This window comes from Giraffa tippelskirchi, chromosome 3 (assembly GCF_054371585.1).
Source record: "Giraffa tippelskirchi isolate mGirTip1 chromosome 3, T2T-mGirTip1v1.2.pri, whole genome shotgun sequence".
NCBI lineage: Eukaryota > Metazoa > Chordata > Mammalia > Artiodactyla > Giraffidae > Giraffa > Giraffa tippelskirchi.
Window position 1 is genome coordinate 163,985,552 of NC_137277.1, and position 24,776 is coordinate 164,010,327.

A 24,776-nucleotide genomic window follows, 5' to 3' on the forward strand; every position below is an offset into this window, starting at 1 on the left:
CGGGGCCATATTGGGGAAGGGACAGAGACTTGCCTCTTCCCGGTCCACAGAGGGCCTGCCTGGGGATTGGACACTCTCCTGCCAGCCCTGGGGAGCCACTGAAGGCTGTTGAGCAAGAACAGGATGCAGTCAAAAGTGGTGCTTTGGGAGCATGAGCATCTGCCAGTGGTTTGCAGTTTGGTTTGGTGAGTCAGAGAGCTGAATAGAGGAGGCTTTTGTTAGGGCCTCGCCAATAGTTTCTCTTTGCAGGGGTGAGCCCATGCAGGGGGAAATGGGTAGAAGGAAAAATGGAGAGGAATTCTGTCTGAGTCGCCGGGGCAAGGGTTAAATGGATGCTCGAGTTGTGAAACTAGGAGGGTGACAGGGCCTTTCCCAGAAAGAGAGGCAGCAACAGGAAGAGCTGACAGGCGCGGTTATAGACCCTGGTGATGCAGCCAGCCCTCCAGTGGAGGGGGAACCGAGCACAGGGACTGGAGAGAAGCACGAGGAATTCTTTGTCTAAAAAGAACCAGGCCCCATGCAAGTTGGTGCTCAGGACCCTCCCCCCTGCTCTGTGCAGCGATCCAGACCTCAGGGCCACAGGGGCCACCCTGGCCAGCACAGATCTTGGGTCTGACAGCCACCCCCCACCACCTTTCTCCATCTGCAACACCCCTTCTAGTCCAGGACCTCATCGTGTCTCTCACTGCGTGACTCGGTTCCCCAGCCCCCTTCCCCTCCGCTCCCGTTCATTCTACCCTCCGCACATCAGCTGAGCAAGCTCTTAAAAAGGAAGTTAGAACATACACTTCCCCACTTTCAAACCCACCAGCAGCTTTCCACCCCCTCTCCATGGCCTGACCCCTGAGTACCTCGCTGACCCTTTCTCTGCCTAGAGACTTTGAGGCCTCTTGGGAGCTCCTGGAATGTGCCCCACTTGTGCCTGTATAGGGGTGTTGGTGCTGCATTCCCCACAGTCAGTCAGCACTGCTGGCTCCCCCATCTGTCTGTTCCCTGCTCAAGGGTTGCCCTCAGAGAAGGGGCCTTCCCCGACCACCCGGTCTACCCTGAGACCATCTTCCTTTCCCACCACAGTTAACCGCTTGTTTGTTGATTGTTTTGTTTTCTGGTTCAGTGTTTGTTGGCTGCTCCTCTCATTATGTTGGCAGGGAGCCATCTGCCTTGTTCTCTGCCTTCTGTACCCAGTCCAGCACGTGCAGTAAATATTTGCTGGTTAAAGCCAATGGAAGAGCAGGGCCTTGTTTACTGCAGCTTCTTACTGCATAGTCCCTGCCCTTGTACATCTTGATCTTTGTTGGAGGACAAAGTATGTGTACTAAGTATCCAATAAGGAAGACGGGGAACGTTTACCAGTCCCTCCCAGATTGTGCATGGCCTTGTTCTAGCAGCTGTGAAGGGTGTCTGGCTGAATTTGGGAAGGAAAACAGCAGTTGCTAAACACCTTCCACCCTTCACGCCCTGAAGAATGTTAACATTTTTCATCTTGTTTTATGTCACTTAATCCTTAAGTGACACGGTCCTGCAGGGCTAAATCATGGTATCGCCATTTTATAGATGAGAAGTCTGATCTGTGAGACCATTGACTAGCCCAAGGTCTCAGACCAAGGATGGCCCAAGCCATGATGAGAACCCAGAGCTTCCTGTTGCCAGAGGTCCTGCACTTCCTGTAAGCTTAATTAGGAAGAAATGAAGTCAGGAACAGGGCCTAGATGCCAGGTGGTGTCCAGGCACAGAGGCAAGGGTGATTTTCTTTTCTCCTATTTTAAAATTTTTCATTTTGAAATCATCTCAGATTTGCAAAATTTGTGCAAAGAATTCCCATATACCTCCTCACCCAGTTCCCCCGAATGTTAACATCTTCCATAACCATGATACAGTCATCAAAACCAAGAAGTTAACATCCATCCAAACCGTTACCACTCTCCAGACTTTACTGAAATTCCGTACATTGTCCCCCCAACACTCCTTTTCTGGTCTACAGTCCAATCCAGGATATTTAGGTTGATCCAGCCAGTCCCATCTGTGCTGTGCTGAGTGTTTGTTGTCCCAACGGCATAGCAGGGAGAGAGGCAAGAATCAGCAGCTCCTGCCAGCACTCACCCAGTCTTGGTGCGCCTTCCCCAGATTCTCACACATCCTGTCCCCTTTCCTTCTTGGAAATGTCACCTCCTCAAAGAGGCCTTCCATGAACTGACCATCAGATCTAGAATATCAGCTCTTGTCCTCATTCTCTGTCCTTTTGCCTTGTTTATTTTGTCATCTTTTCTTGACAGTGAAAATGAAAATGAAAGTTGCTCAGTCGTCTCCGACTCTTTGCGACCCCACGGACTATCCAGTCCATGGAATTATCCAGACCAGAATACTACAGTGGGTAGCCTTTCCCTTCTCCAGGGGATCTTCCCAATCCAGGGATTGAACCCAGGTCTCCTGCATTGCAGGTGGATTCTTTACTAGCTGACCAACAAGGGAAGCCCAAGAATACTGGATTGGGTAGCCTATCCCTTCTTTAGAGGATCTTCCCGACCCAGAAATTGAACCGGGGCCTCCTGCGTTGCAGGTGGATTCTTTACCAACGTAGCTATCAGGGAACAGTATGTTTATTTATTTATTTATTTGGCTGCCTTGGGACTTAGTTATGTTGCATGAGGTCTTCATTGCATCTTGTGGGATCTTTTACTGCGGTGTGAGGACTCAGTTGTTGTGGTGCGAGGGCTCAGTAGTTGTGGCCTGTGGACCTAGTTGCTCCACAGTGTGTGGGATCTTAGTTCCCCAACCAAGGCTCAAACCAGAGTCCCCTGCTTTGCAAGGCAGATTCTTAACCACTGGACCACAGGGAAGTCCCTTGACAGTATGTTTACTGTCCCGTCTGTCCCACTAGAGTAGAAGCTGCAAGAAGGCTGGGACTCTGCCTTACCCACTGTGCGCCCAGAGCGGGCTAATAGCAAGGCCTCACTAAATATTGTGGAATGAGTGAAAGTAGGAAGTGGTCAAAATTAATTTTAAAATAAAACAAAAACAGGGCCCATAAAAAACAGGCATGAAGACTCCTAAAGGATGGCAGGACCCCTCCACAGCGCATCCAATTTCCCAACTGAAACAAGTGCTCAGGCACACAGAGCTGGGACAGCAGTGATTCACCTTCAGCAAATTGTTATGGAAACATGCTTGGTTTTGATCAAATTGCTTGCAGACAGATCAGCTTGCCCTTCCCAAAGGGCCCTGCCCCTGCCCCTCCACAGACACAGTAAACCTCTGTAGGGATTTAGGGTCCTTCATCCAGCATCCCAACTTCAACTTTTCTTTCTCAGGCTTGATCAGCCAGAATCCCACCCCCATTACTGCCTGCCTTGCTGTGTAAACCAAAGCACTGACCAAACCACCCATAGCCCAGCCTGTCACTCTCCTGCGAGCCCAGGGCCCGAGATGGCTCATTTTTCATAGGGCCCAGTGTAAAATGGTATTTGGAGCCTCTTGCTCCAAAAGCCAGAAAGAGGTGCCACATATGATACAAAATTATGAAGCCTTTCCTTTGTTCTATGATCTCTCTCTCTTGACTTGCCATGATGTTTTTAATTTGCTACTTAATGTCATTTGAGTAGGGGAATATTTAAAATGTTAATTATTAGCATGAATTGTGCCATTCACTATATATCATGCAATGTCAATTTTAAATGCAAATATAAGAACACTTGGGGCTTCCCAGGTGGCTCAGGGGAAAATGAATCCACATGCTAAGCAGGAGACGTGAGTTCAGTCCCCGGGTCAGGAAGATCCCTTGGAGAAGGAAATGGCTACCCACTCCAGTATTCTTGCCTGGGAAATCCCATGGACAGAGGAGCCTGGCGGGCTGTAGTCCATAGGATCGCAAAAGAGTTGGACACGGCTTAGCGACTAAACAACACCAACAGCAACAATAAGAACATTTAACTTATACGTGGGATCACTGAAACTACATAACTCACATTTCCTAGCTTGTACACAGATATATGTTATGTTCTTACCAGAATAGTGGAAGTGTGGCACAGACCTAACTCAGCTGTTTTTGTTTCACTCCTCGATACAGAGCACATTCTACCAGCTCTCTCTGCTTTCAGCTTTCTGACAAGTGAGGAAGAGCTGGAAGGAAAAGGACAGATCAGTTGCCTCTTTCCCTTCCTTTCTGTAACAGCATCATTTGCAGCATTAATGGCGGGATCATACATAAGAAAGGATGTGGTAGGGTTCCTTGTATCTCTTAGAACACCTTTGCCTCTTGATGCATTTTAAGCAAATTCTTTTTTTTAAGAAGATTTTTTTGTATGTGTGTGGATCATTTTTAAAGTCTTTATTGAGTTTGTTACAATATTGCTTCTATTTTGTGATTTGGTATTTTGGCCAGGAGGTACATGGGATCTTTGCTTCCTGACCAGGAATTGAACTCACAACCCCTGCATTAGAAAGCAAAATCTTAACCACTGGACCACCAGGGATGTCCCACGAGCAAATTCTAGTTTGAACCCAAAGTGTGGCTCACGGGTCAGCTAGTGCCCTCTGGCCCTTTACTCATAGAGGTACACTCACCTGTCTTCACCTTGGATCTTGAATTCCCACACATAGAGGATCCACCAGAATTCTGTGCTCATGGCCATGGTGAACACGATGCGCGTAGCAGGATCAGGGCAGCAGGGACAGAGCAGACGCATGTGATGTGATGATATGTGCATCACCTCTGCTCACGTGCATGTTCACTTCATTTACAAGACACAAGTTCAAAGAGAAAATCATTAAGCATTTCAGGATGGTGACAGCAGAGCGTCATGCCCAGTGTGGGGCCCTATGTGACTGCCGGGTCGCACATCTATGAAGCTGCCCTGTGTGCCAGCATCCTGTGTTGGGGGACTCTGTCACTCGTGAGTCCCCTCTGTTCCACATGCCCCCTTTTTCACTGTATAGCCTGGAATGTGGCAGGTGGAGGGAGGGAGTGCGGTCAAACCATTCAGCCTCACTTCTGCCCGCTTCTCCCACCAAAGAGCCAAGCAGAGCTTTCTACAGTTTCCCTGAGTGAACCCTGCTGTCTGCTGCCTCTGGGCATGGGCCTATTGTTTCCTCTACCCTAGTGGTTCTCAGCCTTGTGGTCCCTGGGCCAGTAGCATCAACATCACCCGGAGCTTGTTAGACATGCAGATTCCTGGGCCCCGCTCAAACTGGCTGAGACTCAAAACCCTGGGATGCGGCTGAGGAATCTGGCCTTCAGTAGGTCCCACACGTGACTGCGACGCACTGCTGCCCTGCCTGAAATAGGGTTCCCACCTCCTTCCGGCTTCCTAACTCCTGTACTACTTTCACTGAATAAAGCCCTCATCCTCAGATCTCTTCTGTGAATTCCTCAGTTCACATCTTGCCTGATGAGCTTTGAGCTCGGGGTATGTCTGTTTCATTTTTCATCTTGTCCTGAGTACTGAGCAAGGCAGACAGTCGGCACACAACAAGTGACGGTGGAGTTGCATTGACGCAGGGGGTGACCAAGGGAGTGGAGACATGGGGCCTGGGCTGAGCACAGACATCCCGCCCCACAGGTACAGCCTGTACACCCGCACCTGGCTCGGTTACCTCTTCTACCGCCAGCAGCTGCGCAGGGCTCGGAATCGCTACCCCAAAGGCCACTCCAGAACCCAGCCCCGCCTCTTCAATGGTGAGCTCTGGCTGCCCCAGGCCAGCAATCGCCCCAAGCTGTGCCCACCCACCCCATCTCTTTCCCCCAACGGATGGGCTCCCTGCCCTGTCCCCTCACCCACACCTTTGTTCCCCAGGAGTGAAGGTGCTCCCCATTCCCGTCCTCTCGGACAACTACAGCTACCTCATCATCGACACCCAGGCCCGGCTGGCTGTGGCTGTGGACCCTTCAGACCCTCAGGCTGTACAGGTGAGGGGAGGACGAGGGCAGGGGGACCTGGGCTCACCCGGCGGACTGGCAGCTGCTCCTCGCTAGAGAGAAGCTGACCCTGCTCTCTGCCAGTGGGATGTGCCCCCTCCATATGCACTCACACAGCACACCCTGACCGCCCCAAACACACATGACCCACTGGGGAAGGGTCAGTGTCCAGGGTGTGGCCGGGGGGAGGAGGGGAGGACAGCAGTGGGAGAATCAGAGCTGGAGGGACAGAGGTGCTGACCCGGGGCTGTGGGTCTAGCCAGCTTCCTTCTGCCTCTCCCTCTCTGTGGCCCCCTCTCTGAACCTTGCTCTTCTCGCCTCTCTTTGTTGTGTTTGGGTCTCTTCATCATCCTCTCCATTTCTTACGTCTCTGTGTGCACGTACCTGTGTGTCCACCTGCTCTGCCAGTTTCCCTCCACCCTGTGACCATGCTGGGGCTCAGGTGCCCCCCTTTATCCAACCGGTTCCCTCTCCCCCCCCTTCCCATTCTCTGGCTCCATCGCCTCCCTCTCCCCCATCTCTCCCTGCTCTCCTCTCCACCCAGCATCCCGATCCCCAATCTGACTGCCTCCTCTCTCCCTCAGGCTTCCATTGAAAAGGAAGGTGTTAACTTGGTTGCCATTCTCTGCACCCACAAACACTGGTAAGAGGATGAAGTGGGAGGTCTGAGTACATATCATCTTCCCTTGGCCAGCCCTGGCCCCGCTGGGCTTTCCAGGACCCGGACCCTTGAGAACAGACTGGGCTGCAGGTCAGGGATCAGTCTAGGGGGGACCATCCTCATGAAGTCACCAGGGCACCAGCAGCGGGGCGGTGGGGAGGGACGGGTCTCCCCCTCTTCTACTTACCAGGCTCCTGAAGCGCCAGAGGAGGGCAGGGCAGGCATTTATCTTTCATTCCATGGGCATGTCCGCTGAGCATGGGCAAACCTTGTAATCTCTTTCATCCAGGGAGGTTATAGTCCCATAGGAGAGATAGCCCTGTGTGAAAGTGTACAGTGATGACAAACAAAAACAACTGTGGCAGCCAGCATGGGGTTTGGGGGGCAGGGGCACCGGGTGGGTATAATCAGATCCACATGGAGGAATTAGAGGGCAGGGCGACAGCTTGAACAAAGGTCTGAAGCAGAGCAGATGGCTTGGTTCAGCCCAGAAGCCAGGAGTCCCAGGGATCAAAGCCCTGAAGATGCTTGGGGAAGAAGGAGGCTAGGAGGCCCAGTACCGTTGCCTCTTAAAGCCCCTGCCTGTCTGTGCCATCCTACAGGGACCACAGTGGAGGGAACCGCGACCTCAGTCGGCGGCACCAGGACTGTCGGGTGTATGGGAGCCCTCAGGACAGCATTCCCTACCTCACCCAGTAAGTCCCTGACCCAGGGGTGGGATGGCCCTGTCCTTCACCCTCATCCTTCAGTTACGTGTTTCAGGGCTATCAGCAGTTGGATCTTTGCTGATGCCCTTCCTGGCTCTTTGAGGGCAGATCACAGCCCATCTGAAGCCTTGCACTATCCACCCCCAAACCGATCCAGCCATAGTCCCCCAAAGAGGAAGCAGGAGGGCTTGAATCTGAAGCCCTGGGCACTGAGGAGGCCCACCTCTCTCTGGTGGGGAAGCCCCACTCCTGCACATCGCCCATCCCCTTGGATGAGTGTGGCCCAAGCTCTAGTGCCTTCTCTCCACTGTTGCCTCCCTCCTCAGTCCCCTGTGTCATCAAGATGTGGTTAGCGTGGGAAGGCTTCAGATCCGGGCTCTGGCCACCCCGGGCCACACACAAGGCCATCTGGTCTACTTGCTGGACGGGGAGCCCTATGAGGGTCCCTCCTGCCTCTTCTCAGGGGATCTGCTCTTCCTCTCTGGCTGTGGTGAGTCCCCCCAGAAGGGAAGAGGAGGGAGTGGGGATGAGAGGGAGGGAGAGAGGCCAGGGCAGGAGTCCGAGGACAGCCGCAGCCCCATGCAATGCACGGAAACATTGGTTTCAGCACACATGTTGCCTTGGCAGTTACTCCCACCTTTGTTACCTCGATTCCTCACGATGTCCCAAAGGGGATGGACAGAATGAGGCAAAGCCTGTAACTGAGCACAGACATTAAAGAGCATTTGTTTCCATTGGGTGGACCTGGGTTCTCTGATACAGTGACTGGCAAGACCAGTTACAAAAACCTGAGAACCCCTGAGTGACAGGGTGATCCTGTGGGTGGGGGATCATTGATCCCAGGCTGCATGGAGTCCCAGAGGCAGCCGTTGCCAGGTGAGTGGGCATGGCAGGGGCATGGGCGAGGGCTGGTGGCCAGCCCCAGCTATACAGGGGGGTCCCCACTCCTCTCCCTGGACCTCACCATGCTGTGTGATCCTTGTTCCGCACACACACCTGCTGACCCTACACCAGGACGGACCTTTGAGGGTACTGCAGAGACCATGCTGAGCTCACTGGACACCGTGCTTGGGCTAGGGGATGACACTCTTCTGTGGCCTGGTGAGGTGCCCCTCCATCTCTTCCCAGCCCCTCACACACCCAGAGTCCCAGCCGACCCAGTTTCTGGCCCAGAGGTGACGCAGCTCCACCTCCAGTGGCTCCTGGGAGCCATTTCAAGCAGTGGGGGCAGTCTCCCTTCTTTCTGGGGCACGGGCTGTGTAAGGCCTCTTGTGTCAGCTGCCCCTGGCAGCCAGCCCATAGCCTCTGAGGAGCCCTGTAGGCCCCAGAGTGTCCCCGTGGGATGGCTGATTTCTCATAGCCCGAGTCTAGAACGGAAGATAGCCTTTGATTAATGAGGCGCCTCAAATCCACTCTGCCTGGATCATTACCTGCGTCCATCACACCCACACTATACACCCATCATCCATGTGTATGTACATGGAATATCCATCCATACATACATACGTGCATGGGTACGTTGCATATCCATAGTTTCTAAAACACATCCACTAATATCTCAGTCAATCCTCCGAACATATATTCATCCATTCATTCCATTCAACAAATACTTTGTTGAGCACCTAACGTGCACCAGGTCCTGATCCCAGCCCCAGGGACACATAACTAGTGGCATTATTCTAGTGGCATTATTATTTTCCCCACTTGCCAAAGGAGAAAACGTTGGGTCAGAGAGGTGCCATGACTTGACTGAGGTTGCACAGCTGGGCAGAACCAGCAGCGCTAGAATGTAGGTCTTCTGGCTCCAGGTCTGTGGTTCCCCGCCTCAATTGCTTCTGCTGCGTCACTCTTAGCTGACTTGTGCCCACGTTTACAGAAGCGGCTCCTTGTGGTTGGGATTTTTCTGGAAGCACTGTCCCTCTTCCTCGGTACCCATCGGCCTGGGGATGGGAGGACTTTTCCTGACCATACCCGTCTCACTCTGCCCTGTGTCTCGGCCCCCATGGCCATCCTTAGGCCACGAGTATGCAGAGGAGAACCTGGGCTTTGCAGGCGTGGTGGAGCCCGAGAACCTGGCCCGGGAGAGGAAGATGCAGTGGGTGCAGAGGCAGCGGATGGAACGCAAGAGCACGGTGCAGGGCTAGGGTCCAGGAGGGGCCGGGGGCACTCCCCAGAGGGATCCCATCTCTGCCGAGCCAGGCCCTGCAGGCCCCTCACCAGAGCTCTGGCCTGTTTGGCACAAGGGCCTTCCAGTGAAAACTCCTGAACCCCAGGATGGGGCAGGGGGTGGGGAGGCTTCCCTGGTCGGGTCCGTTTTCCAGATCCTCCCCACCAAAGCCCATGTCTCTCCTCCCACAGTGCCCGTCCACCCTGGGGGAGGAGCGCTCCTATAACCCATTCCTAAGGACACACTGCCTGGTGCTGCAGGAGGCTCTGGGGCCAGGCCCCAGCCCCACAGGCGACGATGACTGCTCCCGGGCCCAGCTCCTGGAGAGGCTCCGCCAGCTGAAGGACCTGCACAAGAGCAAGTGACCCCACCCCAGCCCGGCCCAGCCTACCCGCCACCATGGGGAGACCACCCATCATCGCCCACACCACACCATCCCTCTCTCTGCTACCACCCTACCTCCATCGGCTCGTCAGCGGACACCACCTGGACACTGGTCAGGGGCAGAGGAGGGACAGGGAAGGAGACCCTGAAACCGAGAGGAGGCCAGCTGACGGAAGGCTTGGGGACTCCACGGGGTGAGGCTGAGTCACCAAGGACAGAGCTAACACCAGGAGTTAGCTCCCCCTGTTCCTGCCATGGCAGTGAGGACTCAGAGCCCATGATCTTGCTGTAGCCTCTGAACTCAGGGCAGCAGGAGTCCCAAACAGGGTGAATCCATCTTCCCCTTCCTCCCATCCATGGCTGGGAAAGAAACTCGCTCCCCTAGACTGGCCTGAGGTGAGGTTCTTTGGAAAAGCAGTCACTCAGAGGGGCACCTGGGCTCTGGTTTTCTGAGACTCTGCCCCTCCTCCCCCAGGCATTTTTGCACAAGAGCAAAGCACCCACAAGAGCAAGGCCACCCCCACCCCCACAAAGGCATTTTTTTAAACAGAGCCGTTTCTGAGAAAGAGGAACAGGCTGGAAGCCTGACTGTGGACAATCTCTGCCTCTGTGACTCCCCTGCAGCCTGAAAGGGGGAGAGTCTTGGTTGCCAAGGAAACCTGACCTCAGGCTGAGGAGACACCAGGAGGCTGGGACTGGAGGCCCACAGTCATGTAGGTCATACATGCTCCCTGCACAGCTGGCCTGGTCCTGCCCACTGGCCTCTGCCCTGCTCTGGGCCAGCAGGGCCCCTCCTTCCCCGGGGACCAGAGAGCCATTGTCCACCAGGTCCACTGTGGTTTTCTCATTGTGGCCCTTATTCTTAGAAACTCCTGCTTCATCCTCAGCCCTTGCCCCTTTCAGTTAGTAAAGCCATTTTTCATCTGGCCCGTTGCAGTTGGCCAAGGACATCGCCTTGTCATTTCTCATTTGGCCCTTGGCCCCATCCTGGCGGGAGCAGGGGGTCTACACAGCAGAGAGCAGAAATCAGAAGTCCAGGAGTGGACAGCTCTCTAGTGAGTGGCAGCTTCTAGGACCCCTGGTCTGGGCCCTTCCCCTCTGCTCAGCCCTCCCTCAGCTCAGCTCCTCCTCTGGCCTTGGATCCAGGTCCCTCTGGGGCCACAGTGAGGACAGCGACAGTCCTCAAGCAGGTGTACCTGGGGTCAGCCAGGAGCCTTCTCTTCCTGGGTGGAAGCCTTCCCCTCAGGCTCTGCTCCCCACTGGGGAGCCCCCAAGCTGCCCCCTGCCCTCAGTTTCCCTCATCATCCTGCCTTTGCCTGCCTCTCCGGCCACAGCCTCTGGTACCAACTCTAGCAACACCGCCAGAATAGTCAGAGTTCCCCGCCCCTCCAGACTTGCAGTTCCTGCCTCTGTGCCTTCTCTGCTGCTGTTTCTTCAGAATGGAATGTCTTTCCTCTGCTCCTCCTGCCTTGTCTGCCTGGCAAACACCTAGTCATCTCACCATTCCCCCTCAAGGTCCCCCTCCTCCAGGAAGTCTGCCCCCTCCTCTAGGAAGTCTGCCCCCTCCTCCTCCCATGCCCCTCCCCCTCCAGGCTACCTCGGCTCTTTGTCAATGCTTCTCTTGTGGCACTTATCACACTGTATTTTACTTGTTTACACGTTTGTCTCCCCCTTCTGGACTGTGAACCCTTCAGGGCATGGACTGTATCTTATGCATCTCTGTATTTTCGCGCCTAGCACGGTGCCTGGCACACAGTAGGCGCTCAATAAATGTTGAATGAATGAATGATTTAACCGAGGCTTGGTCCCTCAGTGGGCTTGTCTTTACTGCTGGTTCTGTTTTCCTCTCTGGGTTACAGTTCTTGCTTACACAAAATGACTGCACTTCTAGAACTCTGGGCAAAAACAAAGCTATAAATATATCCTTCCATGGCTTGTGAGAATTTGTTCAGGGTTTATGATTTGCTTACCTTGGTGTTTTCCAAAGCTTGAGATGCACAGATGCACCGCTAGCCGCAGGGGAAGTGGTTTTACATGGTCACCACCCAGCCGTGAATACGCTTCAAGGACAAGGCCTTGGCACTGGCCTCTCTTTAAGGCCTCTGCAATTAACAGCCAGACGTGTCTGTTAATTGTTAGACAGGTTGGCTGTTAAGCTCAGCAGCTATTGTGAGTTAAACTTTAACAACATCATTTTGTGTTCCTTGTATTTATCCTCAGGGTCAATATTTTTGACAAGTGACACCAGTTTTCAAGTCATGCGGGTGATTAAAGGTACAGGCATATCTCATTTTACTGTACTTCACTTTAGGGTGCTTTTCTGATAATTGCATTTTTTTTTTAACAAATTGAAGGTTTGTGGCAACCCTGCATTGTCAGATGATGGTTAGGGTTAGTATTTTGATCAATAAAATATTTTTAATTAATTATAATTAAGGTATGTACAATTTTTTAGACAATGCTGCTGCACATTTAATAGACTACAGTACAGTGTAACATGTGCTTCTTTGGTGGCTCAGATGGTAAAGAATCCACCTGCAATGAAGGAGACCTTTGTTCAGTCCCTGGGTTGGGAAGATTCCCCTGAAGGAGGTCATGGCAAGCCACTCCAGTATTCTTTCCTGGATAATCCCCATGGTCAGAGGAGCCTGGTGGGCCATAGTCCATGGGGTCACAAAGAGTCGGACACGACTAAGCAACTAAGCACAGTACATAGTGTAATATAACTGTTATGTGCACTGGGAAAAACATTTTTTATGTGACTCTATTGTGACATTCATTTTATTTTGGTGGTCTAAAGCTAAATCTGTAATATCTCAGAGGTGTGCTTGCATTATTGAAACAGGAAAATATGAAATAAAGGTGACACTTGGCTGTAGCAGAATTCTTGAAGGTGACCTTGGTGTGGCTGAAGACTGGGAAACACTGGCTTAGCTCCACATTTCCTTGGGCCCAAGTCAGAGTTTTCCCACCCCTGGTAACAGCTCAGCCTCCATCTTGGTGTCCCTCACCCTGAGCCAAGGACCTTGGCACTGGCTCCCAATGCCATTCTGGCTCAGGGTTGCACCGAGGTGGGATTGAGGGAAAAAGCAGTGGTCCTCACCTTCCTGAAGAAGGGTGAGTCTCTGCTCTGTAACTGTCTCTTGACTGGCCAAGCCCTAGGGCCAGGTCACTCTGGGTGTGCCCAGTTTTGAGGGACAGATGGTGACGGTTCTCTAGGGCTTAGTGAAGCATTTTCCCACAGCCTTGGCCAATCCTCCCACTGGGGCACCCGTCCTGAATGATGGCACGTGCTTCAACTAGAACCAGCACTGACCAGCAACAACTAGGACACCTGCTCTTTGTCTGCAGAACAGCAGCAGTGACAACTGGCGTTAGGAGACCTGACTTCCAGTCCCAGCTCTGTCACTCAACATCCAAGGACCTTGGGCAAGTCACCTCCTTGATCTCAGTTTCTTCATCTTCCAATGGAGACAACTTTGAATGAGACAGAACCTTTACTGTATATGTACTTTCAAGTGCAAGTGACAAATGCTCAATAGAAAGGGGCTCAAGCCAAAAGGAAAATTCATCAGCTCATGAAGTTGAGAAGTGTGGGATTACATCATGGTAACTTCAGGCATGGCTGGACCCAGGGATTCAAAGGCATCTTTGTCATTCAGCTCTGCTTTCTTCTACATTGATACCATTCTCTATCAGTCTTTCTCCCTGTAATGGAAAGATTTTCTCTAGAAGTTCCAGGTTTACAGGCTACTAGTTCATCAGCTAGGTTTACAAGTTAATAGAATCTCTAATAGTCCCAGGGACTGAGTTTCATTGGTTCAGTTTGGATCATGTGCCCAACCCTAACCTATCATAGGAGTTAGGGGAATCGGCTTCTCTGACTGGCCAGGTTCAATGACATGACCACACCTGGAAAGGCAATGTCAGACCCAGCTGAAACACAGTGTACTGGGAGTGGGGAAAGGGTTCCTCAGAGGAATACGGGATCTGATATCAGAAATGATGCAGAGCAGCAAAATCATAATCACCAACAAGTCCACTTATTTGGAGGCTATTAGAAGAGTTAGATGAGAAAGTCACTTTGGAAAATGCTACGTCTGATTTCTGGTGCTGTAATTCATTATATGAGAAGAAATAGAGTTAGACACGTGGTCTCACAGGTGTTTGAATAATGCATAGTTTAAAAAATAACCTGTAAGCACTTCCATTTTTTCCCCCCTAAATCATAGTCTCTTTCTTTGGAAATCACAACAAAAGAAAAAGGGAGGGGTATGTTAAGTGGGCAGCCTTAGAAGTTCCAGGGAAGGACAGAGAACAGGGTAAGTTGTAGATGTGAACTTGAAGAGCCCTGTGTGTACACTTGTGTGTGTTGGGGGAGGGGGTCATCCTACTCCTCGAAGACCTGGCCACAAATGGAGCCTTTGGAAGCAGGTGGAAAGCTAACCCTGATGGTCAGTAAACCCTAGGCTTGGGCCAAAGCAGGGACAATGTGGGAGGGAGAGGACTTGGACTGGTCTGGATTTGAATACAGACTCTGACCAACCATGGGTAGCACCAGACAGAGGACTTCTGCCTCTGATCCTCCTTCAGGAGTGGCTGGGAACCCAAATGAGATGCACAGAGGTGTTCCGTGAACAGTAGTCTCTTCTTCCTCTTACTGTTATTAATAAATTTAGGGACAGTCTATCAGGGATAATAGGGCTTCCCAGGTGGTGCTAGTGGTAAAGAACCCGCCTGCCAATGCAGGAGACCTAAGAGACGTGGGTTCGATCCCTGGGTCAGGAAGATCCCCTGGAGGAGGGCATGGTAAGCCACTCCAGTATTCTTGCCTGGAGAATCTCATGGAAGAGGAGCCTGGTGGAGGGGGTGGGTCACAAAGAGTCGGACACAGCTGAAGCGACTTAGCATGCACCCACAGTCTATCAGGGACAATAGGGCAAAGTGATTAAGAACATGGACTCAGCCAGCCCATCTGGATTGGAGTCCACACCTTCCATTTTTTAACTGGGTGACCTTGGGCAAGTTACTTAACCTTTCTGTGCCTCCACTTCTCATCTGTCCAATGGGGTTGATGCTAACACCACCTGAGAAGCTGATTGTGAGGATTAAATGAGTTACTCCTTGTAGAGCTGGGCACATAGGGCACCCTCTCTGTGGCAGTGGCTGTTGTTCAGTAGATGCCCACCCCAGCCGCTGGGAAGGCACTGGCCATCCATGCTACAGGCTCAGAGAGGCCAACCTGTCCAACACAGCCGCACAGCTAGTACCTCAACTTCTCCAGAGCATCCTTCCACTGGTCTATCAGGCCCTAAGCAGCAGTGGTAACAAGGGTCCTTAACAGATGGCTGAAAAAATAAACAAGAAACTGGATGTTGATCCTTCTGTGATCCACCTTGCCAAGTTGCTCTCTCCTCTAAGCGACTAGGAGGAAACAGCCAGCACCAAGGGGGAGGAAATTGGAGGAAGTAAGAGAATTGAGAACATGGGCTCCCAGGAGGCGGGAGCCTGTGAGTACAGGCAGGTGGGGGTTCTGTGCAACTGGAGAGCCTGAGCAAGGAAGGGGAGGTGAAGGAGAACGGGGGTGACAGGAGAAAAACTCTAAGGGGTAGAGGGCTCAGGGCGCAAATTTTCCCTCAGGCCAGGAGTCCAGAACAGCAGGGATAAGGGCACGCAATAAGGAGGGGGACTATATTCAGTTCAGTTCTGTTCAGTGAGCATCCCTTAAGGAACAAAAAATAGCAGTTTGTCTTTTTTTTGACCTTGCTGTGTGGCATGTGGAACCTTAGTTCCTGGACCAGGAAGTGAACCCATGCCCCTTGCAGTGGAAGCTCAGAGTCTTAACCACTGGACTGTTGTGGAAATCCCTGCTTCTTCTTTTTTAAATTTTGCCTGATAGAAAAGATTTTGTCAAACTTTATGTAATTCACACATGAAAGCAATAGGTTTGTTTTAAATCATCTTTTTATTAATTTTATTGAGATACAATTTATATAATACAAATGACACCCTTTAAAAGTATAAGATTCAGTGAGTTTTAATGTATATGCAGTTTTGGAGCTACTGCCACAATCTAATTTTAGAACATTTTCAACACTCCCAGAAGAAACCCTGTGACCCTTTGGTGTTAGGTGCCTCCCTGCCTCCACACCCTCACCCTTCCACCACACCAAGCAACCACTGATTTATTTCCTGTCTCTAGATTTGCCTGCTCTGGGCATTTAATCATATAAATGGAATCATACAATATGCGGTCTTTTGTGACTGGCTTCTTTCACTCATTTTATTTTCAAGGTTCAAGCATATTATGGCACGTGTCAGTATTTCACTCCTTTTTACGGCTGGACAATATTCCACTATATATATATCACATTTTGTTTATGCATTCACCAGTTGATGAACAGCTGGCTTGTTTCCACTTTTTGCGTATTCTGCATAATGATGCTATGAATATCTGTGTGTAAGTTTTTATGTGGACAGATGTTTTCAGCTCTCTTGGGTATACACCTCAGAGTGGAATTGTCATATAGTAACTTCACATTTAATATTTTGAAGAACTAACAAACCACTTCCCAGAGCAGTTGTGAATTTTCTTAATGCCATGGTGGTGGCTCACATGCAGAGAAAGACTTATTCAGAATTCACTTGGGCTTTTAAAAATTAGTGCTCAATTTTTTAAACTGCAAATTTTAAAACATAAGTATTTTTAAAACGTCTAAGTTCAATTTTGTTACGTCATTCTAATTATAAACCTAGCTAATGCTTTTTAAATTTATTTATTTATTTATTTTTGGCTGTGCTGGGTCTTTGTTGCTGCTCAGGCTTTCTCTAGTTGCAGTGAGCAGGGGCTATTTGTTGTGGTACATGATCTTCTCATTGCAGTGGCTTCTTTTGTGCAGAGCACAGGCTCTAGGTGCTCAGGCATCAGCAGTTGAAATTCGTGGGCTCTGGAGCTTGGGCTCAGTAGTTCTGGTGTATGGGCTTAGTTGCTCCTCAGCATGTGGAATCTTCCCGGACCAGGGATCAAACCCATGTTCTATGCATTGGATTCCTAGTCACTGTACCACCAAGGACATCTTAGCTACTATTAATAATAACTTCTAAAGGGACTTCAATTAACAATTCGTCCTCTATACAAAATTAAAACTGCTTTAGGCAGTTTATGCCATATTTATTTATTCCGTATATTCTACTACTTTTTTAAAAGCATTGACTGTTATATGCCAATTATAAAAAGCAGAGACATCACTTTGCTGACAAAAGTCTGTGTAGTCAAAACTATGGTTTTTCCAGTAATCATGTATGGATGTGAGAGTTGGACCATAAGCAAAGCTGAGCATCAAAGAATTGATGCTTTCGAACCACAGTGCTGGAGAAGACTCTTGAGAGTCCCTTGGGACTGCAAGGAGACCAAACCAGTCAATCCTAAAGGAAATCAACCCTGAATATTCATTGGAGGACTGCTGATGAAGCTGAAGCTCCAATACTTCAGCCACCTGATGTGAAGAGCTGACTCATTGGAAAAGACCCTGATGCTGGGAAAGATGGAGGGCAGGAGGAGAAGGGGACAACAGAGGATGAGATTGTTGAGTGGCATCATCAACTCAAAGCACAGTGAAAGGCAGGGAAGTCTGGCGTGCTGCAGTCTGTGGGGCTGCAAAGAGTCAGACACAACTGAGCAACAGAACAACATATCTCGGTAACGTTGGGAAAAATAAAGAAAAAATAATTCTCTAATTTTTTTTTTAACACATTGACAAACCAGCTTCCCAAGTACTTTTAATGCAATCTAATAAAAGTAAACATATAAATATAGTAAAATTTAAAGTTTTTCTTTTTTTAAAGTATTGGTTCTATTTACAATCCCAGTAAGAATTGAACTCCAAAGTACAGTTGTATGGTACAGCTTCCAAGGTCATTGTAAATACTCATGTCATCCCCTCTGCCACCTAAGACTGTCAAATACCCCCTCTGCTGGACAGGATCTCAAGTTTGGGCTGAGCCCCGGAAGTCACAGTTCCAACCAACTACTTAAAGGTCTGGGTGTTTAGTGAAATGGGTTGATGGCCCTTTAAGAGGCGGTAGGGAGCTCCCAGTTGCCATGGAGACATCTCGACACAAACCTCACAGCAGCAGGCAGCATGTTCTCTAAAGTTCAATCCAAAGGTGAGAAGGGGGCTGATGAGTTGGGGGTTGGTGCCTGGAAAGTGGGGGGGTGCATTTCCCCCTCATCGTCCACCTTGGGGTGGCCTTGGAGGATTCTACTCTTGGGACTCCTGCCCCATCGCTGTCCTCTTCAGGGTCCGCCATCTGTCATCTCAGCCTCTCCTCCCTCCATAGGCTCCAAAGCCAAGGACCACCAACCCTCAACCCAGGAGAATCTGCCACCCCCAGAGGCCAATGCTGAGGCCATCCACTTCCTCAACTCCCTCCGTGAGCCTGGGCAGTGAGGGTGGAGGGGGTGGAGAAAACTGTGGACTGGAGGGAAGACAGAAAGCCCAGACACGGCCACCACTCTCTCAGCCTTGAATCTCCTGGGACTCAGAAAGGGCCTGAAGCGTATTGGTTGATAGTCTTCAACTAATGGAAGACCCCAGGCACACAGTGGGGGTGGGGATTGCTGTGTGTATGTGTCGGAGGGGCGGTGTCTTCACCTCTGACTGCTACAGAGGCCAATGGAGGGGAGGCGGGGGCTGCCTGGGAGACATGAGATGAGGAGAGGGTGGGTGGAGACCGTGGGGGCACTGGTGGCCGGGGGTCAGAGAGTTGAGGACTAGGAGCTGGGGCTTTAACTGTTTCCACGGGACCCTCACTCTGCAGGGCAGGAGGAGCTGCTGCTGCTGTTCTTCTCAGAGACTCTGGTCATGGTCTCAGACACCGGGGAGCCTCAGGGAGAGCTGACCATTGAGGTGCAGAGAGGGAAATACAAAGACCAATTTGGTGTCATAACGCACTTCCCCTTCGTGCATGCCTCCAGCCGAGGCTTCGTGGACAAAATACTCTGCGGAAGCTCCCTTCTGGGTAGAGTTCCTGACCACCACCACCCCCAACCCCTACCATCCTACCCCACCCCCCACTCCCATCCCCTAACTCCCAGGATGTTCACTCAGAACCAACCCTTTGATTTCACCCTGGGACTAGAATGAGGCAAACAGAAAGCGTGGGATGTGGGGTGTTTTGACCTGTGGCCACCCTACCCCTGGGTTGTCCAGCCCAGGCCACCACCCGCCCTTCCCACAGTCTCCAGCCCTGTCTCCTGTGTTCACCTCCCTCCCCTCAGCCTATCTCTCGTGGAAACTGGAGGTTGTGGAACAACAGAGTCAGGAGTTCATCAAGGTACCTCCTGGGCCCCCAGCCTTGACCACAGATAGAAGGTTTTCTATACATATCTCTCCTCGGTTTTCTATACACATCTCTCCTCGGTTTTCTCATTTATGGAGGACGGACAAGGTGGCCTCCGGGGGATCTCACTCATACACAATCTAGTGAGTCCCTGATTCTCCCCTCCTGCCCTGGCCCCTAGTTCCACATTCTCCCCATGGAACAGAAGATGAGTTTGCTGAAGCAGGATGATCAGCTGGCCATGACCAGAATGGTCAAGGAGGGTGAGGTAAGGTGAGAGCCAGGTGGGAGCCATTCTCAACACCTTCTTTGGAACCACAAACAGGGGACAGATGGTGTCAGGCCAGGAGCCTGCACTGGGGACCATATGGACTGGACCGTATGCTCAACACCTGGCTTGCCCAACCTCCCTCTACTTCCCAGCTCAAGGTCCCTGACCCAGATTTGTCCTGAACAGGAAGTGAAGACTGAAGTGACTTTCTTCCCCAGGCCCTCCATTGAGGGCTTCATCTCCCAGGCCGCCAACCTGGTGTTGTTGAGGGTGATGGCCTGGCGGCATACGGTGCCCAGCAATGCCCGATTCCTGGCCTTGGACACTGAAGGCAAACTCTGCTATTCTACTTATGTGAGCCATCTCCCTGGGTGGGGACTTGGTCTGGGGGCAAACTAGAAGGGGCAGAGAGGATGCTGATTTGGGAGAAAAGACAGCTTTGGAGTGGCAGAGTGGGTGGGGTGGGGATAAACCCCAGCGTGTGGGGGTGAGACTTCCAAGGGCAGGAGAAAAGAAAATTGCATTTGTTAGAGAGATCAAAGGAAGTGGCATGAAGAAGATAGGGACCAAAAAGGTGGCAGCAATGGAAGAAAGCGATGCTTTTTGCACAAAAGTCAGCTCAGGAAAAAAAAAAAAAAACATAGTGGGGGGCCACTTTTAGAGACTTTTTTTTTAAACATCAGGAAATTTAAATTTCCAACTTCACTTGAATTTTATTTTATTATGTCTCAACCCTGAAGGGTGCTTCTTTATTTTGGCTAAATTTTCATCATCAACCTACCTAGGACTTCCTGCAATATGTGATTTTGAAGCTGTGTCTGTAGACATACACTTTGGGGGCTGATTTGACCAGCTTTGTAAATGACACGGGAGTTTCTTCTGTCACAAACATGACAAACAGCAAGGAGTTTGACACAAACAGGCACACACCATTTTCCCCCAATTTTCTCTGAAATATTTTTATGTTAGCACTTTTCTCCTCGTGGCCATAGATGTAATAGGGATTTAAGTTTTAATTACAACAGGTAGCTTGCATGGGCCTGCTACGGCTACTGCTAAGTCACTTCAGTCGTGTCCGACTCTGTGCGACCCCATAGACGGTAGCCCACCAGGCTCCCCCATCCCTGGGATTCTCCAGGCAAGAACACTGGAGTGGGTTGCCATTTCCTTCTCCAATGCATGAAAGTGAAAAGTGAAAGTGAAGTCGCTCAGTCATGTCCGACCCTTAGTGACCCCATGGACTGCAGCCTACCAGGCTCCTCCGTCCATGGGAGTTTCCCGGCAAGAGTACTGGAGTGGGTTGCCATTTCCTTCTCCGGCATGGGCCTGAGACAGCCCCAAATCTCAGTCTAAATGCTTGCTCCTTGGAAGAAAAGCTATGACAAACCTAGACAACATATTAAAAAGCAGAGATATCACTTTGCCAACAAATCTCCGTACAGTTAAAGCTGTGGTTTTTCCAGTAGTCATGTACAGATGTGAGAGTTGGACCATAAAGAAGGCTGAGTGCCGAAGAATTGATGCTTTCGAACTGTGGTGGTAGAGAAAACTCTTGAGAGTCCCTTGGACAGCAAGGAGATCAAACCAGTCAATCCTAAAGGAAATCAATCCTGAATATTCATTGGAAGGACTGCTGCTGAAGCTGAAGCTCCAATACTTTGGCCACCTGATGCAAAGAGCCTCTAATACATTGGAAAAGACCCTGATGCTGGGAAAGATTGAAGGCAGGAGAAGGGGGCAACAGAGGATGAGATGGTTGGATGGCATCACTGATTCAATGGACATGAGTTTGAGCAAACTCTGGGAGATATTCAAGGACAGGGAAGCCTGGCGTGCTGCAGTCCATAAGGTTGCAAAGCATCAGACACGACTTAGAAACTGAACAACAATAAAGTCCCTCTCCAGAGCCTCACTACCCTCTCCCCGGCAGTAACCTAACCCCTGCCCTCTCCCACACTCACACCTAGTTGGTGATCTGTGTTACAGAATCTGCCAGCTAGAAGCAGTTGGTCATGGAGCTGGCATGTAGAGGGGTTGAGGCAGGAGCAGGGTGGAGCTGGCTCTCTATGAGAGGACCTCAACTTAACCCGGGGCTGCAACCCAAATCTTGTGGAGCCTAAGGGTCTGGACAGCCAAGGGTTGCTTATCACCGGTGAACAAGCAGTGAAGCTACAAGATGGAGAGAGGGGCAGGGTGAGATGTAGGGGGAGGTCCTGGTGGGCATCCGCCTCACCTCCCTCCCTTCATTTCGGTTGCTGCCAGCAAGCCCTGGGCTCCCAGACAATCCAGGTGGGCCATCAGCAGGTGGAAGTGTTCATTGTGGAGCAGACGGTACACTCGGAACAAGGCATCCCCATGTCCTGCCAGTTTTACCTGCTCTCTGATGGGTGAGCTACTGTTGGGGAAGCCAAGGGGGCAGTACTGAGCACAAACATGGGAGCTCAACCACCTGGGCGGAGATGGGCCAAGTCTTCCTTCACTACCAGGGAGACTTGTTGTTGAGATCGGAGTGCCCCTGGCTTTACCCACTCATGCACCTTTTTCCATATATTCACTCATTTTCCTGATCTTCACAATGCCTCCCAAATCTCACCAAAGAGCCTTGAACAGCTGAGGGAGTCAAGGTCAACTCCACAGGGCATAGCTAAAGCAGCTGCCACAGGTGTGGGTGTAATATTGAAAAACACAAAAGTTTGAACAACTTAGCACTCGATAAGATCATCAGGTTGCAAGAAGCGTCTTAATACACTGGCAAGCTGTCACCAGCAAAGCGCAGGCACCGAAATCCTGAGAAAATTCAGAAAGGAGAGGAGCATTTGTTTCTTGAAATTTCCACAGAGGTACTGAGAGAATCACCACACTGGGAAAAGCAAACAAACAAATTAGAACTTTGTTGGCTGTCCTTATGTCATAATTTGGCTTGCTGTTTCTTTCTTTTTTTTTTTGGCTGCACTTCATGGCTTGTGGGATCTTAGTTCCCCAACCAAGGATTGAACCCAGGCCCTTGGCAGTGAAAGTGTGGAGTCCCACTGGTGTGCCAGGGAACTCTTTAGTGGTTCTTTTAGCACTCACACCTATAAAGGTCTTGCACATGTGCACACGTCTTCAGTATAGACACAGTCCCCGGTTTGAAAAGCAGGGGCCATTATCTGGGAATCTAGACATGAACAGCATGCTGGAACTCAAAGACAAGTGGAGGAGGGGGAGGGGATGGCAGTAAAGGGTTGCCCCCAGGACACCCTTCAAAGGAGCCAGCTGGTCTAGGAAGACTCACACCTTTTCCGTGTTGCACTCCAGGCACCTGGCCAAGAGGATCCAGGTGGGCTCCCCGGGGTGCTGCATGATCACCAAGGTGCCCATCTTGAGGGAAGAGGGTAAGTGAAGCCGCCGAGCCTCCCAGGGTGCAGAAGCTGCCTTGAGTGCATCTCTAGGGTGGGAGGCCAAATGAGATGGAGAGGCTTTGCTTTCCACTAAGTGCTTAGTCCCTCAGTCATGTCTGACTCTTTGCAACCCCATGGACTGTAGCCGGCCAGGCTCCTCTGTCCATGCGGATTCTCCAGGCTAGAATACTGAAGTGAGTTGCCATTTCCTTCTCCAGGGGATCTTCTCCACCCCAGGATGGAGCTCAGGTCTCCTGCATTACAGGCGGATTCTTTACCATCTGAGCCACTAGGAAAGCCCTTGTTTTCCAGTCCCTGTCCGTAATTAGGAGAGGATCACTTTGCTGGGATCTGCCCATATGGGCGGCCAGAACCCTGGGGTTTTACCTGAGCCTGCCTAGAACAGGTGTCCTGCAGTCATCCCTTTATATCTGAGGAAGGTTCTGGGATCGGAATAGGCATGCAGCCTTCTTCCCACCCAGGGGCTTCCCTGGTGGTTCAGTCGGTAAAGAATCTTCCTGCAACGCATGAGACCCAGGTTCGATCCCTGGGTCGGGAAGATCCCAAGGGAATGGCAACCCACTCCGTTCTTCTTGCCTGGAGAATCCCATGGACAGAGGAGTCTGGCGGGCTACAGTCCATGGGGGTCGCAAAGAGTCGGACATGACTTAGCGACTAAGCCACTACCGCCTTCCTCCCACCGGACTCCTTCAGATGATACTGAGCCCCGCCCAGTATTTGAGAAGAAGCCCCTGGTGTGGGAGAAGGACCTGGAGCTCTACTCGCGGTTCCTGGGCCGCAAGGTGAGGAGGCGCTGCAGGCAGCCTGAGGTCCCCACCCCTCCCAACCCCCTTAGTCCCCTACCCGGCCCTGGGCATATGTTGCACCCTTTGTCATCACTTTTCCTGCCCGGTTGAAATACTGCACCCCGAGGGGTTGGAGACCCCAGCGTTCCTAATCCCTCCATGGGGCAAAGGAGGGGGGTGCGCCCCTGGGGAGCTGAAGTCCAGGTCAGGCTCAGGCTCGCCCCGGCACCGCCAGGAGGAGCTCCGTCTCAGCCACAACAGCTATCTACGGCAGCACCCCGAGGCCCAGGCGCTCATCTCCGACTTTCTGCTTTTCCTGCTGCTGCGCCAGCCGACCGACGTGGTCACCTTCGCCGCCGAGTACTTCGGCCCCTTTGCCAAGAGACGCCCGCCCACCCCAGCCTTGCGCTGCTCCAACCGGACCAGCCCCTTCCGCGAGCTGGAGCCGGAGCTCAGCGAGGCCTAGGCGGGCAGCAAGGCGGGCCCGGGGCCCCGCTGGCGGGGAAGCGGGGGCGTCAGGGCTGGGCTGGGACGGGACGCGGGCAGGACACACCCCGGAGGCGCGATTTCCTGCCTGCGGTTTTTAATGGGAATAAACTGGGCGCTCCCCAGCCTCTGCTGTGACCCGGGTCCTTCTCTGGCCAGCGTCTGGGGCTAAACATAGGAAACGTGAACAGGGTTTATCAAGCGATTTTCAGCCCTTCTTCCTAGATTTTATTATGATCAATATCCCTATTTGGGGCTTCCCTGGGGGCTCAGTCACTAAAGAATCTGCCTGCAATGCAGGAGACCCAGGTTCAATCCCTAGTCGGGAAGATCCCCTGGAGAAGGAAGTGGCAACCCACTTCAGTATTCTTGCCTGGAGAATTCCATGGACAGGCGAGCCTGGCGGGCTACAGTAGCAAAAAGTCCGACACGACTGAGAGACTACACCACTACCACCATACATATTTTACAAATAAGAAAAGAGGCACGAAAATGTTAACAGAGTTAACACGTGGGAAATAGGATTCAAATCTGGACGTTGGATCCCCCAAACGGACATTTTAGGAATTTCTCTGGTGGCCCATTGGCTAAGACTCTGAGCTCCCATTGCAGGAGGTCCGGTCGGATCCCTGCTGAGGGAACTAGATCCCTCAGTTCTGTG

The 24,776-nt window shown here is 51.4% G+C and overlaps 2 protein-coding genes and 1 long non-coding RNA gene across 7 annotated transcripts in view; all 3 read left to right on the top strand.

The window, feature by feature from the left end:
* PNKD (PNKD metallo-beta-lactamase domain containing) overlaps positions 1-10,778 on the top strand; it is a 65,947-nt gene extending 55,169 nt beyond the window's left edge. For 2 of the 3 annotated variants that reach the window (XM_081583953.1, XM_081583954.1), the window contains 8 exons: positions 5,556-5,671; positions 5,790-5,902; positions 6,496-6,554; positions 7,175-7,267; positions 7,606-7,769; positions 8,294-8,380; positions 9,296-9,411; positions 9,638-10,778. In XM_081583953.1, coding sequence (XP_081440079.1) covers positions 5,556-5,671; positions 5,790-5,902; positions 6,496-6,554; positions 7,175-7,267; positions 7,606-7,769; positions 8,294-8,380; positions 9,296-9,411; positions 9,638-9,811 — 922 coding nt within the window. In that variant the 3' untranslated portion in view covers positions 9,812-10,778. The remainder of the gene's footprint in view (positions 1-5,555; positions 5,672-5,789; positions 5,903-6,495; positions 6,555-7,174; positions 7,268-7,605; positions 7,770-8,293; positions 8,381-9,295; positions 9,412-9,637) is intronic. The other variant, XM_081583955.1, reaches the window with a different exon arrangement.
* A 1,272-nt stretch (positions 10,779-12,050) lies between these two features.
* LOC145543206 (uncharacterized) lies at positions 12,051-13,399 on the top strand. The gene is made up of 2 exons (XR_014080543.1): positions 12,051-12,104; positions 13,075-13,399. It is a non-coding gene; the product is annotated as an uncharacterized LOC145543206 (long non-coding RNA).
* A 4,557-nt stretch (positions 13,400-17,956) lies between these two features.
* On the top strand, positions 17,957-24,240 carry CATIP (ciliogenesis associated TTC17 interacting protein). 3 transcript variants are annotated; one of them, XM_081583959.1, is made up of 10 exons: positions 17,957-17,996; positions 18,171-18,263; positions 18,651-18,851; positions 19,111-19,166; positions 19,354-19,445; positions 19,596-19,797; positions 21,706-21,830; positions 22,741-22,817; positions 23,538-23,626; positions 23,865-24,240. In XM_081583959.1, the coding sequence occupies exons 1-10, from the start codon at positions 17,972-17,974 to the stop codon at positions 24,093-24,095; spliced, it is 1,191 nt and encodes a 396-aa protein (XP_081440085.1). In that variant the 5' UTR covers positions 17,957-17,971; the 3' UTR covers positions 24,096-24,240. The 3 variants fall into 3 exon arrangements, with proteins under 3 accessions (XP_081440085.1, XP_081440086.1, XP_081440087.1); XM_081583960.1 differs by having other exon boundaries at positions 19,354-19,440; positions 19,630-19,797; XM_081583961.1 differs by lacking the exon at positions 19,354-19,445 and having other exon boundaries at positions 19,630-19,797.
* The last annotated feature ends 536 nt before the right edge of the window (positions 24,241-24,776 follow it).